This window comes from Nomascus leucogenys, chromosome 4, assembly GCF_006542625.1.
Source record: "Nomascus leucogenys isolate Asia chromosome 4, Asia_NLE_v1, whole genome shotgun sequence".
In the NCBI taxonomy this organism is placed as follows: Eukaryota; Metazoa; Chordata; class Mammalia; order Primates; family Hylobatidae; genus Nomascus; species Nomascus leucogenys.
In genome coordinates this window covers 94,448,077-94,463,032 of record NC_044384.1, presented here as the reverse complement: position 1 = coordinate 94,463,032, position 14,956 = coordinate 94,448,077, and the positions used below count along the sequence as shown (strand labels likewise).

General features: G+C 37.3%; 1 protein-coding gene across 2 annotated transcripts in view; it reads left to right on the top strand.

Moving 5' to 3' along the window:
* APPL1 (adaptor protein, phosphotyrosine interacting with PH domain and leucine zipper 1) overlaps positions 1–14,956 on the top strand; it is a 42,376-nt gene that overhangs the window by 6,166 nt on the left and 21,254 nt on the right. For both annotated transcript variants that reach the window (XM_030811565.1, XM_030811566.1), the window contains 9 exons: positions 1,892–1,990; positions 3,806–3,865; positions 4,355–4,426; positions 6,755–6,842; positions 8,382–8,423; positions 9,450–9,508; positions 12,651–12,797; positions 13,975–14,057; positions 14,779–14,937. In XM_030811565.1, the coding sequence (XP_030667425.1) occupies positions 1,892–1,990; positions 3,806–3,865; positions 4,355–4,426; positions 6,755–6,842; positions 8,382–8,423; positions 9,450–9,508; positions 12,651–12,797; positions 13,975–14,057; positions 14,779–14,937 (809 nt within the window). The remainder of the gene's footprint in view (positions 1–1,891; positions 1,991–3,805; positions 3,866–4,354; positions 4,427–6,754; positions 6,843–8,381; positions 8,424–9,449; positions 9,509–12,650; positions 12,798–13,974; positions 14,058–14,778; positions 14,938–14,956) is intronic.

The following is a 14,956-nucleotide window of genomic DNA, read 5'->3' as shown; positions in this document are numbered from 1 at the left end:
CTACCTGGGAGGCTGAGGTGGGGGGATTTTTTGAGCTCGGGAGATCAAGGCTGCAGTGAGCCGAGATCGTTACTGCACTCCAGCCTGGGAGAAAGAATGAGACCCTGTCACAGACAACAACAGCGACAGTTTCTAAGGCTGAGGCATAAATTATTTTTAGGATAAAAATATGTCTTTTAGATTTTAAGCTGTAGTTATCTCCAGTAGTTGTTGGTATTTTCATTCTTCCCCTGGGCCTTTGGGATGTAATGTATGTCTACCTTGCCTTTTTTTTTTTTTTTTTTTTGAGACGGAGTCTCGCTCTCTCACCCAGGCTGGAGTGCAGTGGCGCTATCTCGGCTCACTGCAAGCTCCGCCTCCCGGGTTCACGCCATTCTCCTGCCTCAGCCTCTCCGAGTAGCTGGGACTACAGGCGCCCGCCACCACGCCCGGCTAATTTTTTGTATTTTTAGTAGAGACAGGGTTTCACCGTGGTCTCGATCTCCTGACCTCGTGATCCGCCTGCCTCAGCCTCCCAAAGTGCTGGGATTACAAGCGTGAGCCACCGCGCCCGGCCTCTACCTTGCCTTTGATAGCCTTAGTTTCCTTATCTTTGGTAAATTTTTTGTTGACATTCTTTTTTTTTTTTTTTTTTTTTTTTTGAGACGGAGTTTCACTCTGTTGCCCAAGCTGGAGTGCAGTGGCACGATCTCTGCTCACTGCAAGCTCCGCCTCCCAGGTTCACACCATTCTCCTGCCTCAGCCTCCCGAGTAGCTGGGACTACAGGCGCTCGCCACCATGCCTGGCTAATTTTTTTGTATTTTTAGTAGAGACAGGGTTTCACCGTGTTAGCCAGGATGGTCTTGATCTCCTGACCTCGTGATCCACCCGCCTTGGCCTCCCAAAGTGCTGGGATTACAGGCATGAGCCACCGCACCCGGCCTGACATTCTTAACATTTACTTATAAGCTTTCCCCCTTAAAATAAAGATAATTTTTAAAACATTTTTTATTTTGAGACAGAGTCTCGCTCTGTTGCCCGCCCAGGCTGAAGTGCAGTGGTGCGATCTCGGCTCACTGCAACCTTCGCCTCCCAAGTTCAAGTTATTCTTTTGCCTCAGCCTCCTGAGTAGCTGTGACTACGAGCACGTGCCACCATGCCCGGCTAATTTTTGTATTTTTGGTAGAGACGGGGTTTCACTGTGTTAGCCAGGATGGTCTGAATCTCCTGACCTCATGATCTGCCTGCCTCGGCCTCCCAAAGTGCTGAGATTACAGGCATGAACTGCTGTGCTCGGCCTAAAATGAAGATAATTTTTAAATGTGCATAGTAGAAAAACGACAAAACAAAATGAAAGCCAAACAATATAGACATGTATAAAGAAGAAGAAAGGAAAACCCCCAAATTGTGCATTCAGAAACACCTAGTTAGCATTTTATATGCTGAAGAGTCGGCCATGTTGGGGAGGATGTACTGTGGTATTTTTAGATTAGGACAGGGAGGGGTTTGGCTTCTTCTAGAAAAAACTATAGAAGAAATAATCATACTAAATTATCCTGAAGTAAGACATTTAAAATATTTATACTACATGGAATGCTGTTAATTTAGCTTTGAATGTTTCTGTTGATTTGTTCTTAGTTTATAGAATTTTTAGTTTATGAAAATATATCTCTGTTGTTTCTCCTAAAGTTTGTGTGACATAGTTGGAAAATACCTCTGCTTTGTTGAAGTGAAACTAAGAACAAAACAACTCTGGCTTCTTAACATTACTATCAAAAGAGACAAAATAGATTAAAACTCAGAATTACTAGAACTGTAATATCCTGCGATTTTTGCTTATTTTAGAAAAAATATTTTTCCATCTGATTTGTATAATGATTAACATAAACTTATTGCTATTGTTTTATACAGACAAGGTCTTTACTAGGTGTATTTGAAGAAGATGCCACAGCTATTTCCAACTATATGAACCAATTGTATCAAGCTATGCATCGGATTTACGATGCACAGGTAAAACACTGAGGACTAACTTGATGCTTTTAAAACATGAATCTTTAAGCCTCATGAGGACAGATAGTGTCTGTCTTGTTTACCAGTGCTTAGCCCTGTATTAGGCTCATAGTAAAATATTTGTTGAATGGATTAATGAATATTGAGTGTATTACAGAACTGACATTTCAACTACTAGTGTACAGTTTGTAGTACTACAAAAGTGATGGAAGATTGAAGCATCTGCCCATTCTCCCCAAACATAGTTTGGGGGAAACCCCTCATTAAACTCACTGATAGTGATCTTTCCTAAGATTTGAATGAAGACCCCATGTCATCACTGGTATTTTCCCTAATCATGCTTATTACAATCTTATGGAACACTTCCCCACCCCCACTTTTTTTTTTTTTTTTTTTTTTGAGATGGAGCTTTGCTCTTGTTGCCCAGGCTGGAGTGCAGTAGCATGATCTCGGGTCACTGCAACCTCCGCCCCCGGGTTCAAGTGATTCTCCTGCATTAGCCTCTCGAGTAGCTGGGATTACAGGCATGCACCAGCACGCCTGGCTAATTTTGTATTTTTAGTAGAGACAGGGTTTCTCCATGTTGGTCAGGCTGGTCTCAAACTCCCGACCTCAGGTGATCCGCCCGCCTTGGCCTCCCAAAGTGCTGAGATTGCACCTGGCCCTTTTTTTTTTTTTTGGAGATGGAGTTTTGCTAATGTCTCCCAGGCTGGAGTGCAATAGTACAATCTCAGCTCACTGCACCCTCCACCCCCCAGGTTCAAGCAATTCTCCTGACTCAGCCTCCTGAGTAGCTGGAACTACAGGTATGCACTGCTACGCGTGGATGATTTTGTATTTTTAGTAGAGGTTGGTTTCACCATGTTGGCCAGGCTGGTCTCGAACTCCTGACCTCAGGTCATCTGCCCACCTCGGCCTCCCAAAGTGCTGGGATTACCGGCGTGAGCTGCTGCACCCGGCCAACACTTCCCCTTTTTCAGTAGAGGATTTGAGAGTTGGCTGCCTCTGTCTAGTTAAAAGAAGGCACTAAAAATTAGATGTACCTCTGGAGTACAAGAAGATGAAAGGTATGACTAGGTTTTCTTGTTGACCAGGAATAAAATTTGAAGCTATGTTTGGATAACTGAATTATAAGCTTAAACAGCAACCTAGGTTCTGTAATATACTTTCTTTGGGATTAATTAAGTGTACAAGTTTTATTTTTTTCCCTTCTCATATTGTTTGCTTTCTGGCTTCACATTTTCATTACGTACTTAAGAGTTGCTATGTTGTTGTTTAGTTTTTCCTTGTGATCAGGCTCTGAAGCTTTGCTTTCTGACTACAGAGATATATGATTAATATGTTAAAGAAATGTCATATTTGTTATATTCACCAAAAATCTAAATTAAAGTTTTTCATATGGCTGTGTTGCTATGTTATATGACTGGGTCAACCACATTTTGGTTGTATGTTATTAAGTGCTTACTGTAGTCTAGTATCAGCATCTACAGAGGGCAATAATCAGTCATCAACGTAGATGCTCTAAAGATTTTGCTAAGGTTATATCAGTTTATTTCTAGGCTTTAAAGTATTTAGTGCTTAGTTTTTATTAGCAAAAAACAAACACCAGGAACACTGCTGAATTCCTTGAGAGTGTCTATTTTATGGTTTGAGTTTTCTTTTAAAGTGCTTTAATGGTAGTATCCCTTTCCAGTGATTTAATGAAGGTTTTAAAAAACATGTACAATATTTATGTTAAGTGATAATAAGTAAATTAGGTATATTCAACTAAAACTTTTTCTCAGTAATATGCTAATTTGAATGCTTTTTCCATAGAATGAATTAAGTGCAGCAACACACCTGACCTCAAAACTTTTAAAAGAATATGAAAAACAGGTATTGTATATCAAAGTTTTAAAAGCATAGTTTAAAAGTATAGTATCTGTATAGATAGACTTGCAACAAGAATCCTTAAGTTTTCTTGAATTCACAGAATATGCCATTGAAATTTCATGATAGCATTCATGTTCAGATAATTTTAATGATTTAATATTAAATACAAAGGCTATCGAGTTTACTTGTTTTCTTTTACAAATGAAGAAGTTGTGACTTGCTGAACGTTACACTGTTATTGGAGGAACTGGAGCTAAATGCTAAATCTTTGAACTTCCAGTATGGTGGGTATTCCAATATGCCATGTCAGTTGGTTACTTAACAATTAATGTTTATTATATACATTACACAATTTTAGTTAAATGATATTTTAGAGCTTTTTCAAAATTTTGGAAGTTTTCTGAAGTTATTTAAAAATGTAAATTATAGTAATGTCATTCCCAAAAGACACAACGTTGAAACTTTACCTCATCTCTGTTTCTTGCTTTTCAGCGTTTTCCATTGGGAGGTGATGATGAAGTTATGAGCTCTACATTGCAACAGTTTTCAAAAGTTATAGATGAGGTAAACGTTTATTTTATTTTGCTTGATTAAATGGTCTTATAATTAAGTTACCCAGTTGCTTAGCTTTTATTTTATGAATAAAGCTCTATTGCAGAGAAGACTAAAGAGGAACCTTACTTCCACATCCTGGTGGCTGGCTCATCAAAACAATACTTTCTTTACCTGAGTAAAACATTGTTTTCCAGGAATAAACATATAGATGTGCTTCTACACCTAGTCCATGTAACGTTCAATCTTGACATGTGTCATTTGATGTAGGCAGGGGAGAGAAGAGTTAGGTAGTGAGCTACATCTGGGTTCTTTGTGGTTGCTCTTTTGCTATTAAGCAACATTTTACTGTTTAGTCTTTATTAATCCTGCTCTCCTAAACAGCCAGAATCAACCCTGAATTCCTCAAATCAGTCATCGCAACAAATCATTAAAACAAAGACCTAAAAGCTAAGAGGAAAAAAAGGTAGTGAGAGATTATGGAGAATCATAAACTGTTCTCTACTGTTGCAGTAAAACCTCTTCTTTTCACATGGACCATTCAATAGTCCTGTGTTTTCTAGAATCTTAACTGGAAAAGTAATTTTTTTGAAATAATAACCCATTATAGCAAAATGTTTTACCAGGAAATCAAGATAAAGAAATAATTTAATTTTTTTCATTTAAAAAAATTGTGGTAAAGTATGCATAGCATAAAATTTGTCATTCATGACATTTAGTGCATTCACAGTGCTATGCAACCATAACCACTGTCTGGTTTTTAGAACATTTTCATCATCTCAAAGGAAGCCTTGTGCCCGTTAAGCAGTGTATTAGTCTGTTTTCACACTGCTAATAAAGACATACCTGAGATGGGTAATTTATAAAGAAAAAAAGGTTTAATGGACTCACAGTTCCACGTGGCTGGGGAGGCCTCACAATCATGGCGGAAGGCGAAAGGCACATCTTACATGGTGGCAGATGAGAGAGAATGAAAGACAAGTGAAAGTCATCAGATCTTGTGAAACTTATTCACTGCTACGAGAACAGTATGGGGGAAACTGCCCCATGATTCATTTATCTCCCATGGGGCCCCTCCCACAACATGTGGGAATTATGGGAGCTACAATTGAAGGTGAGATTTGGGTGGGGACACAGCCAAACCATATCAAGCAGTCACTTCCACCTCCCTGCTCCCTCAGCCCTTGTCAACCACTAATCTTCTTTCTGTATGGATTTGCCTACTTTGATATTTCATATAAATGGACTCATAATTTTAGACTTTTTTATGTCTGTTTTCACTTAGCATAATGTGTTCAAGGTTCATTCATGTTGTAATATGCCTCAGTACTTCATTCCCTTTTTGGCTAAATAAAATTTCATTGTTATGGATATACCAAGTTTTGTTTATCTAGTCATCTCTTTATATATCTGTGTATCTGTTTATCTAATCATTGTTCATTTGTGTTGTTTCTACCTTTTAACTAGTTCAAATAATGTTGTTAGGAGCATTCATATACAAGTTTGTTTTTGTTTTTTTTTGAACAACAGTTTTCAGTTCTCTTGAGTAGGTACCCAGAAATGGGATTGCTGGATCATTGCATGGTAATTTTATGTTTATTTAAAAGTTAAATAATTTTAGAAAACCACCAAACTGTTTTCTACAGTGCCTGCACCATTTTACATTTCTACCAGCAATGTAGGAGGGTTCCAGTTTTTCCACATCCTCGCCAACATTTATTTTAGTTTGTGTGTATTTAAAAATTTTTAAAAAATTATAGCCATCTGAGTGAGTGTGAAGTGGTATCTCATTGTGGTTTTGATTTGCGTTTTCTTAATGTCTAATGATATTGAGCACCTTTCATGTGCTTATTGGCCATTTGTTTATCTTTGAAGAAATCATAGAGATCCTTTGCCCGTTTTTAAATTGGTTGTCTTTTTATTATTAAGTTGTAAAAGTTATCTTTCTAGATACAAGTCACTTATCAGATACATAATTGGCATATATTTTCTCCCATTCTGAGTTGGTTTTTTTTTTTTTTTCACTTTCCCGATGGTGTGTTTTGATGCATAGAAGTTTTAAATTTTGATGATGTCTATTATATATTTTCTTTGGTTCCTTGTGCTTTTAGTGTCATATGCAAGAAACTGTTACCAAATCCAAGGTCGTTCTGTGTTTTCTAAGAGTTTAGTAAATGGAATTTTTTTGACTATATAGTATTTTGTACTATATCACATAATTTTTAGTGTTTTCCTATATAAAATATATCAGAACCTTTTTTACTAGATTCTGTTTAATTTACATAACACTGGTTAAATGTCTGTATAGTTATTTGGCCTTTTTGGTCTTTCTTTTTCTAGCTTAGCTCTTGTCATGCAGTGCTTTCAACTCAACTTGCTGATGCCATGATGTTCCCCATTACCCAGTTTAAAGAAAGAGATCTGAAAGGTATTGAAGTCATGCTTATGTTTACTTTCATTGGCTGTGAGATCAACGCTTGTAAAATGCATATTACTCTATACCTACACCATTTCTGGACGACAGCCTGTGCCACTCTTACTTTGCTCAGTTACCAAACATTTATAGGAGCTCCTGCTAGATGTCAAACTAGATACTGAGAAATACCGATATGGATAAGATATCCCTCTTTTGAGAAATTCTAGAGAAGGAAGTGGGCACACGCATAATTACAACACTTATGTCTCTTACAATTAGGGAATGAGCAAGGTGCTGGCGGGGCTGTTAGGAGGGGGTCAGCAAGGCTTTACCCAAGGATGTGACATGAGCATTGAACAGTGAAGAGGAATTTGCCAGGAGCAGAGTCATTGTTCTGTTAGAGGGACTAGAGTGCACAAGGTATGGCTTTTAGAAATACACAGCCTATTTGACAGTAGCAAGAAACTCAGTGTGGCTGCAATGCTGTATGTGTTAGAGTGAGGCAGAAGATGAATCCAGAAATAGAGTAGATGGGAGTAGGTCATGCTAAGAGGCTAGACTTCAGATTATGAGCAAAGGAGAAGCCAATGGGGGTCTTTAAGGAGAGACACAATTCCTTTGGAGGATGGAATACAGTAGCCTTGTTATGTAGGAGACTAGACTGGGAAGTTGTGGGAGTCCAGTGAGATATGACCAAGGCCTGAGTTAGGATAGTGGCACAGGGTATAGAGGTGTGTGTATGGGCCGAAGTGGCAAGAGGTAGGGGTACTGGCACATCGAAAAATCTGCAACCTAGTCATTTGTGGGTTATATTTTTACCCATTTAGGATTACTAGGTGATACAATGAGAGTTTTATAGAATTGGTTCTGCTTTCCCATAACTTGTAATCTCAGCCATACACACTTACTTCCAAAATATGTAGAGAGATTAAAAATATTGAACTAATGTATCAGTGAATGGTAAAGTATTTAAATTATACATGGAATACAGACAAATGCGTATTATACTATTCTACACCTACACCATTTCTGGACTGCAACCTGTGCCACCTTTACTCAGTCGCCAATACACCTGTAATGTATTTTAAAGATGGAGTTACTAATTGTGGTTGTGATCCTCAAGAATGGTCATTTCTAAGGTCTAGAACAAGATCTCTTTTCTTCAATGTAAGGGGACTGAATGGCATAATCTTATTAATAAGATGTTTTGTTTCTCATTTAGCATTTGAATATTTAGATTCATATATCAAAAATGCATGATTCTGGCACTAAATCAGAATATTTGCATATCTTACAATTTACAGTGGGTTTTTAAATTTGTTTTTATGTCATATCACTAATTTGTAGCAAGTAGGTTTTCTGGTGGTGTAACTGTTGCTAATGATAGTAAATGTTTCATAGACTAGCTGAAACACAGAGTAGCTTTTTCACCCTAAATGTTGAAGTATGAAATATTATTTTGAGTTTTATAGTTTAAGTAGCAGTTATTGTTTTCCAAACAAATGTATTTCATAAGTATGCCAAACTTAAATTATTCTTGAACTTTTTCAGAAATACTAACGTTAAAGGAAGTATTTCAGATTGCAAGTAATGGTAAGCCCTGTAATTTGCACACTTATTTCTTGCAGTGATGTATTTGTTTATCAGTGCATATCTGTGGCCAGATTCTTTGTAATAATTGAAAAAAAACCCAATTAAAAATAAGTGAACATTACTTAAATCAGTATTGCTACTTAAATTACACTGTTTATACAGTGTAATTTCAGAAAAATCTTAAGGAAATTAAGTCTTATAGGTTACTATCTTCATAATGCCTAAAGAGGTAGTGTAATATTTTACCTTTTGGCCGGGCGCGGTGCTCAAGCCTGTAATCCCAGCACTTTGGGAGGCCGAGGCGGGTGGATCACAAGGTCAGGAGATCGAGACCATCCTGGCTAACACGGTGAAACCATGTCTCTACTAAAAATACAAAAAATTAGCCGGGCATGTTGGCGGGCGCCTGTAGTCCCAGCTACTCGGGAGGCTGAGGCAGGAGAATGGCGTGAACCCGGGAGGCGGAGCTTGCAGTGAGCCGAGATCGCGCCACTGCACTCCAGCCTGGGCAACAGAGCGAGACTCTGTTTAAAAAAAAAAAAAAAAAAAAAATTTTTATCTTTCTTGTTCTTTTATATATCCCAATTTTTCTTTAATGAGTGTTAGATATATATATTTTAAGATACGGGGTCTTGCTCTGTTGCCTAGGTTGGAGTGCAGTGGCTTTTCAAGCCACAATCATAGCATACTGTAGTGATCCTGCTGCCTCATCCTCCTGAGTAGCTGGGACTATTGGCATGTGCCACTGTGTCTAAGCTGTGTTTGCTATTTTTGTACTAGAAAATACTTTAAAAAGCTTTAGTGCATTAGTTTCCTTGGAATTAATTTTTTAAAAACCAATTTGAGAAGTAGACACATAATTTAGGGGAAATTTGGCTGTGGGGAAAATTTGAGTGCAGTGGTCATGTGGTAGGAAATTCTTGCTTTAGTACATTTGTGGAAAGGTGCACATGTGAAGACCATTGAAAGCATTTGTAAGTTTTGAAAAGTACTGTTGTATTGTTAACACTTGTTTCTTTTTTCCAGATCATGATGCTGCAATTAATAGATATAGCCGATTATCAAAAAAAAGAGAAAATGACAAGGTGTGGTACATATTTATTCCTTCAGTGTCATAATTAACAACTATTCATTAGGTGGTTTAGTTTTTCCTTTATCAAAATAGAGCCAGCAGTTACTTTGTATGTTTTGTTATATTACTCTTATTCTTTCCTTCTAGCTGTTGGAAACCTTTCTGATAATCATTGACCTCTTTAAACAAAATATTTTCTTCAGCCAAAATTTGATGTCATAAGTAAATATAACTATTTTGGAAATTTAACTGATGCCCAGTATATAACATTGCCTCTTGTTGCTTTGTATTTTGATGACATGGCATTGGTTCTGTTTGAATATATAGATGTGTTCAAAAATGTCTTCTGAGATAGAGTGGTCACACACATAATGAAATTCTGTTATGAGGCCCTCCTTATTTATAGAAATATATATCTTTTGATATTTGTTCAAGGAGTGAAATACAGAAATATTACACTATATTTGAGGAGAAATGCATTCAAGTAAAGATGAGAGAACAGAATGTTAACAGGTTCTTTTGGGCGTGCCTTAAGATCATGTCTTTCTCCAGCATCTAGTCCAAGGCTTGATGTGTAGGTCTTTCTAGATGCTTGTGACTGAGGTGATCTCTGTGCCTGGGTATTGGTGTTTGCAGCCAGCTGCTGGTGGAAACACAGTGACTGCTTGTGGGAATCCACAGTTGGGTACGATTTACTGTGCAACAGCTACTGTGACAAAGGAAATGTTTCTCACACAAAGTTTAGTACAAAGATTGATTTCCTTTTCATTTCTAATTTTAGCTGCAGACTACTACTTAATGGTGTATTGATAAAATGTATACATTTTGAGATCTCTATTAGTCACTTAGCCTTAGAGAAGTAGTTAAAGGCTCTGGGTATAAAATTTGATATATTTTATGTTACTTCTGGCTGCTCAAAGTATTTTAAAAAACACTCTTTCACCAACTTATTTTATTTAAAAATTCATTGAGCACCTAATATACGTCAAGCAGTCTGTTGGGTACCTTGGGGGAACAATGTGAATAGGCTTCACTCCTGCCCTCAAAGACTGGATACTCCACATTTATTGAAGGCTACCTGTGTGAAGGCATGCGAGTGGACTAGGAACCAGAGTACAAGGATGACAAGAAGGCATGAATTAACTCTGTTATTAGTTAAATACAATAATAGGGGTTTTAATAAAATGCTGAGAGAGCACAGAGAGGGCAGCAGTTAGCTTTGATTGGTGAATTGGGAAAGGTTACACTTAATTTTTTTTTTTTTGAGACAGATCTTCTTTCTGTCTCCCAGGCAGGAGCGCAGTGACGCCGTCTCAGCTCACTGCAACCTCCGCCTCCTGGGTTCAAGTGATTCTCATGTTTCAGCCTCCACAGTAACTGGGATTACAGGTGTGAGCCACTATGCTCAGCTAATTTTTGTATTTTTAGTAGAGGTGGGGTTTCACCATGTTGGCCAGGCTGGTGTCAAAGTCCTGACCTCAGGTGATGTGCCTGCCTCGGCCTCCCAAAGTGCTGGGATTACAGGCGTCAGCCACCACACATGGCCAGCAAAGGTTACACTTTTAAAAGGTGACATTTACATTGAAGATAAGTGGATAACACCAGTTTGGAATCGGAGAGAGTGCTTTCCTGAAAGAAAAACAGCTTTTCAGAGGCACGTGGTGGAGTTGGAAGAGTGTAAAGGTTAAGAGTACTCTGTGACAATAAAGGAAATGTTTGGAGATATGGCAGAAAGGGTAAGAAGTATATTGGTACCAGATTACTATATGAATGACCTTGAAATTTGTGTTAGAGGGAGTGGACAGCTGTCAAAGGATTCTAAGTAGGTGAATAACATCATGCAATTGTGTTATAGAACAAACATACTAATGAAAATGGAAAGAGGACAAGACTAGAGGGTATCCAATGAAAGGAACCGGAATAGTTTGCAAAGATATAATGAAGGCCTCAGCTAAGGTTGTTACTGAAAGTGGAGAGGAAGGAGTACTTTTGGGAGATATTTTTTAAGTAGAATTGACAAGACTTGTGGTAATAGGAGGAATAAAAAATGAGTCCTAGATTTCTTGGATGTCTGGATGGATCCTGTAGTAATTAAGAGAGCTAAGAAACAAAGCAGAAGAACAGGTTTTGTGTACAAAACTATCTTCAGTTTTGTACATTTTTAGCACATAAACACACATAAAGAACCCAGCTGGAGATGTGTTTACTCTGTCACATGGGAGAGTGAGAGGGAGGAGATAAAGTTTGTGAGTCATAGAGTCATTGGTATATTGGAATATTAGAATATTCTTACTTGAGGATTCTAAGGAAAGCAGGAAGACAGAAGAACCTAATGCCTATTACATAATAGGTATTCAATAAATATTTGTTGTCTGAATCAAAGAACTTTAGGGAGCACACATATTTCAAGTATGGATGAAGGAAGACAAGCAAGTGCAAGAGAGGAAGACTGATAGGGAGAGAACCAGGAGGGGAGAATGGTATGCTGTGAACTGATCAAAGTAAAAGACTAATGACTAAGCTAATAACAAACAATTGTTTGCCCTTCCTCCTTGTGGTAAGCTTTCTCTGCCGTGCTTAATTTAATTATTGTATCATTCTTAGTTACGTACAGAATTCTGTTTTCAATATGCTTTTTTTTTTGAGACAGTCTCTCTCTGTCACCAGGCTGGAGTACAGTGGTGTGATCTTGGCTCACTGCAACCTCTACCTCCCAGGATGAAGCTATTCTCATGCCTCAGCCTCCCCAATAGCTGGAATTATAGGCATGTACCACCACACCTGGCTAATTTTTTTTCCATTTTTAGTAGAGACGGTTTCACTATGTTGGCCAGGCTGTTCTTAAACTCCTGACTGCAAGTGATCTTCCCGCCTCGGCCTCCCAAAGTGCTGGGATTACAGGCATGAGCCACCACGCCTGGCCTCAATGTGCATTTTGTAAATTATGTGGTTGGAAGTTAAAACAGGAAAATTTGCTTAACCAGTATGTTGAAGGATTTCTAAAAGATCAGAAAACAGGAACATTAATGCTCAATTGCTTGTGATACTCAATTCCTTGGGTAGGCTCTTCTCCACAGCTCCTACTGAAGATAATACAAAATTAAGTAAATAATAGCAGATTATTTACTTAATTATTTAAATCTTTTCATTCAAAGGTGAAGTATGAAGTAACAGAAGATGTGTACACATCCAGAAAGAAACAACACCAGACCATGATGCATTATTTTTGTGCATTAAATACTCTTCAGTACAAGAAGAAAATAGCATTGTTAGAACCTCTACTTGGGTACATGCAAGCTCAGGTAAATACTGTACTGTATTTGGATTGTAACTGTCCTAAAAACTTTATATTAAGGTTGATATTTACATTAAGTATAAGGGTATTATAAACTGTTTTCAACATCCTTGTTTATGTCTGTGTTTTAAGAAGTAATTTTTAAAAATGTCATCAGACTCTTAAGGAAGTTAGGAAGAATGGTTTTCCTTGCAAATGAAGATTTCAAATATTTTAGGTAAATGAAACCACTTGTTCACCATAGCTGGGGACTGAGAACAGAAAACTAAATGAATTTCAGAGTTACACCTATTGCTAGAGCTTCAACTAAACACTTGCTTCATAATAGAGCTGAAAGAGAATAAACAAGTTTGAGTTTATCCCATATTCCTTGCATACTTCCTGAGTTAAAAATAATAGATAAACTCCAACATGCCCGAAGAGTACATCAGGAAGGGGGCTAGAAAATTTGTTTTGGGTAGTATAAGACAAAGTGTCAGTCTCCTAAAAATCAAGAGTTTAAAGAAAATTGAGGCCAAGCACGGTACCTCATGCCTATAATCGAGCACTTTGGTAGGTCGAGGTAGGAGGATCATTTGAGTCCAGGAGTTTGAGACTAGCCTCAGCAATGTAGGGAGACCCCATCTCTACAAAAAATGAAAAAATTAGCTGGGCTTTGTAGCATGCCTCAGCGGTCCCAGCAACTTGGGAGGCTGAGATGGAAGGATCCCTTGAGCCTAGGAGGCTGAGGCTGCAGTGAGGTGTTATTGTGCAGTCTGGATGACAGAGTGAGACCCTGTCTCAAAAAAAAAAAAAAAAAAAATTGAATCTATTTAGGTAAAAGAGTACTTTACTGATTATTCCTCAGATAGAAAAGTTATCTTTGTAGTAAACATGAAATACGTTATATAATTTATTGGAAATACTTTAAAATTTATTTTCCAATTTTAAAAGATTAACCGTATATATATTACTTGTTCCAATTCAAAAAATATAAAAGGATATACAGTGGAATTTAAGTCTAACTTCCTTAGTGGCTCCCTGTGTAGTAGAAGTCACAAACTACAATGTATTTTTACACAAATGGGAATATTCCTTTGTTTTTTACTTAACCATATGTCTTAGAGATTGTTTATATGATTTACTTTAAGTATTGCTTAATCTATTTTTGTATTGTTCAATTCCCCCCACTCCCCACTCTCCAGATAAGTTTCTTTAAGATGGGTTCTGAAAATCTTAATGAACAACTGGAAGAATTTTTAGCTAATATTGGAACAAGCGTTCAGAAGTAAGTATTTTTTTTCTTAAAATTGAAAATGAAATGATGTGAATGATAGCTTAACAGCTCAATGACATAGTGTAAAGATGTTTATCATTTAATTTCCTGAGGGAATATTTTCCCTGCCATGAGAGTTTCTTATGTGGTTCATGGTTACTTCTTGGTTTTTTTAAACCTCTTTTTTCCATAGATTGTGAACTTTGAATTTCATAATGGTGATAATTTTATTGATTCTAAACTCAGTTTTATGTCTGAATATAACAGACACATAATAGTAATTCCCCATAAGTGAAATTATCTTTAAACTTGAAATTGTGGGAGTTTGATGGGGGATTACTAAATATTGTTTCCAAGCCATGAAAGCTTAGAGAGAAAGCAGTTCTCATCAGGTTCAAAATGCTGAGCAGTGTATGTGGTCAGTTCACGGTATGGAGAGAGATGAAAGTGATTGTTGTTTTAAAGGCACAGGACAGAACGGTTTGAAAATTATGCCAAAATCAGGCATTCAGTGGGGCTTCATTTGTTTTTTGAATTTAGTATTGTTTCCAAAATATCTGAGTTTCAAATAAACTGTAAACCTATTTTAAAATATATTCGTGTTGTTTTAACCACTCATGCCACTCTTCCTGTCTTTAAGAAAACATACCCAAAACAAATATGCAGGTAAACATAATTGGTAAGGAGTTCTTTATTGGTTGTGATTTGTAGTAAATAATCTGTTCTGTGTCAGTGTTCGCAGGGAAATGGACAGTGATATAGAGACCATGCAACAGACAATAGAGGATTTGGAAGTAGCCAGTGATCCCTTATATGTGCCTGACCCAGACCCCACCAAATTTCCTGTTAATCGAAATTTAACCCGAAAGGCTGGATACCTTAATGCTAGGAAGTAAGAAAACTATTGTTAT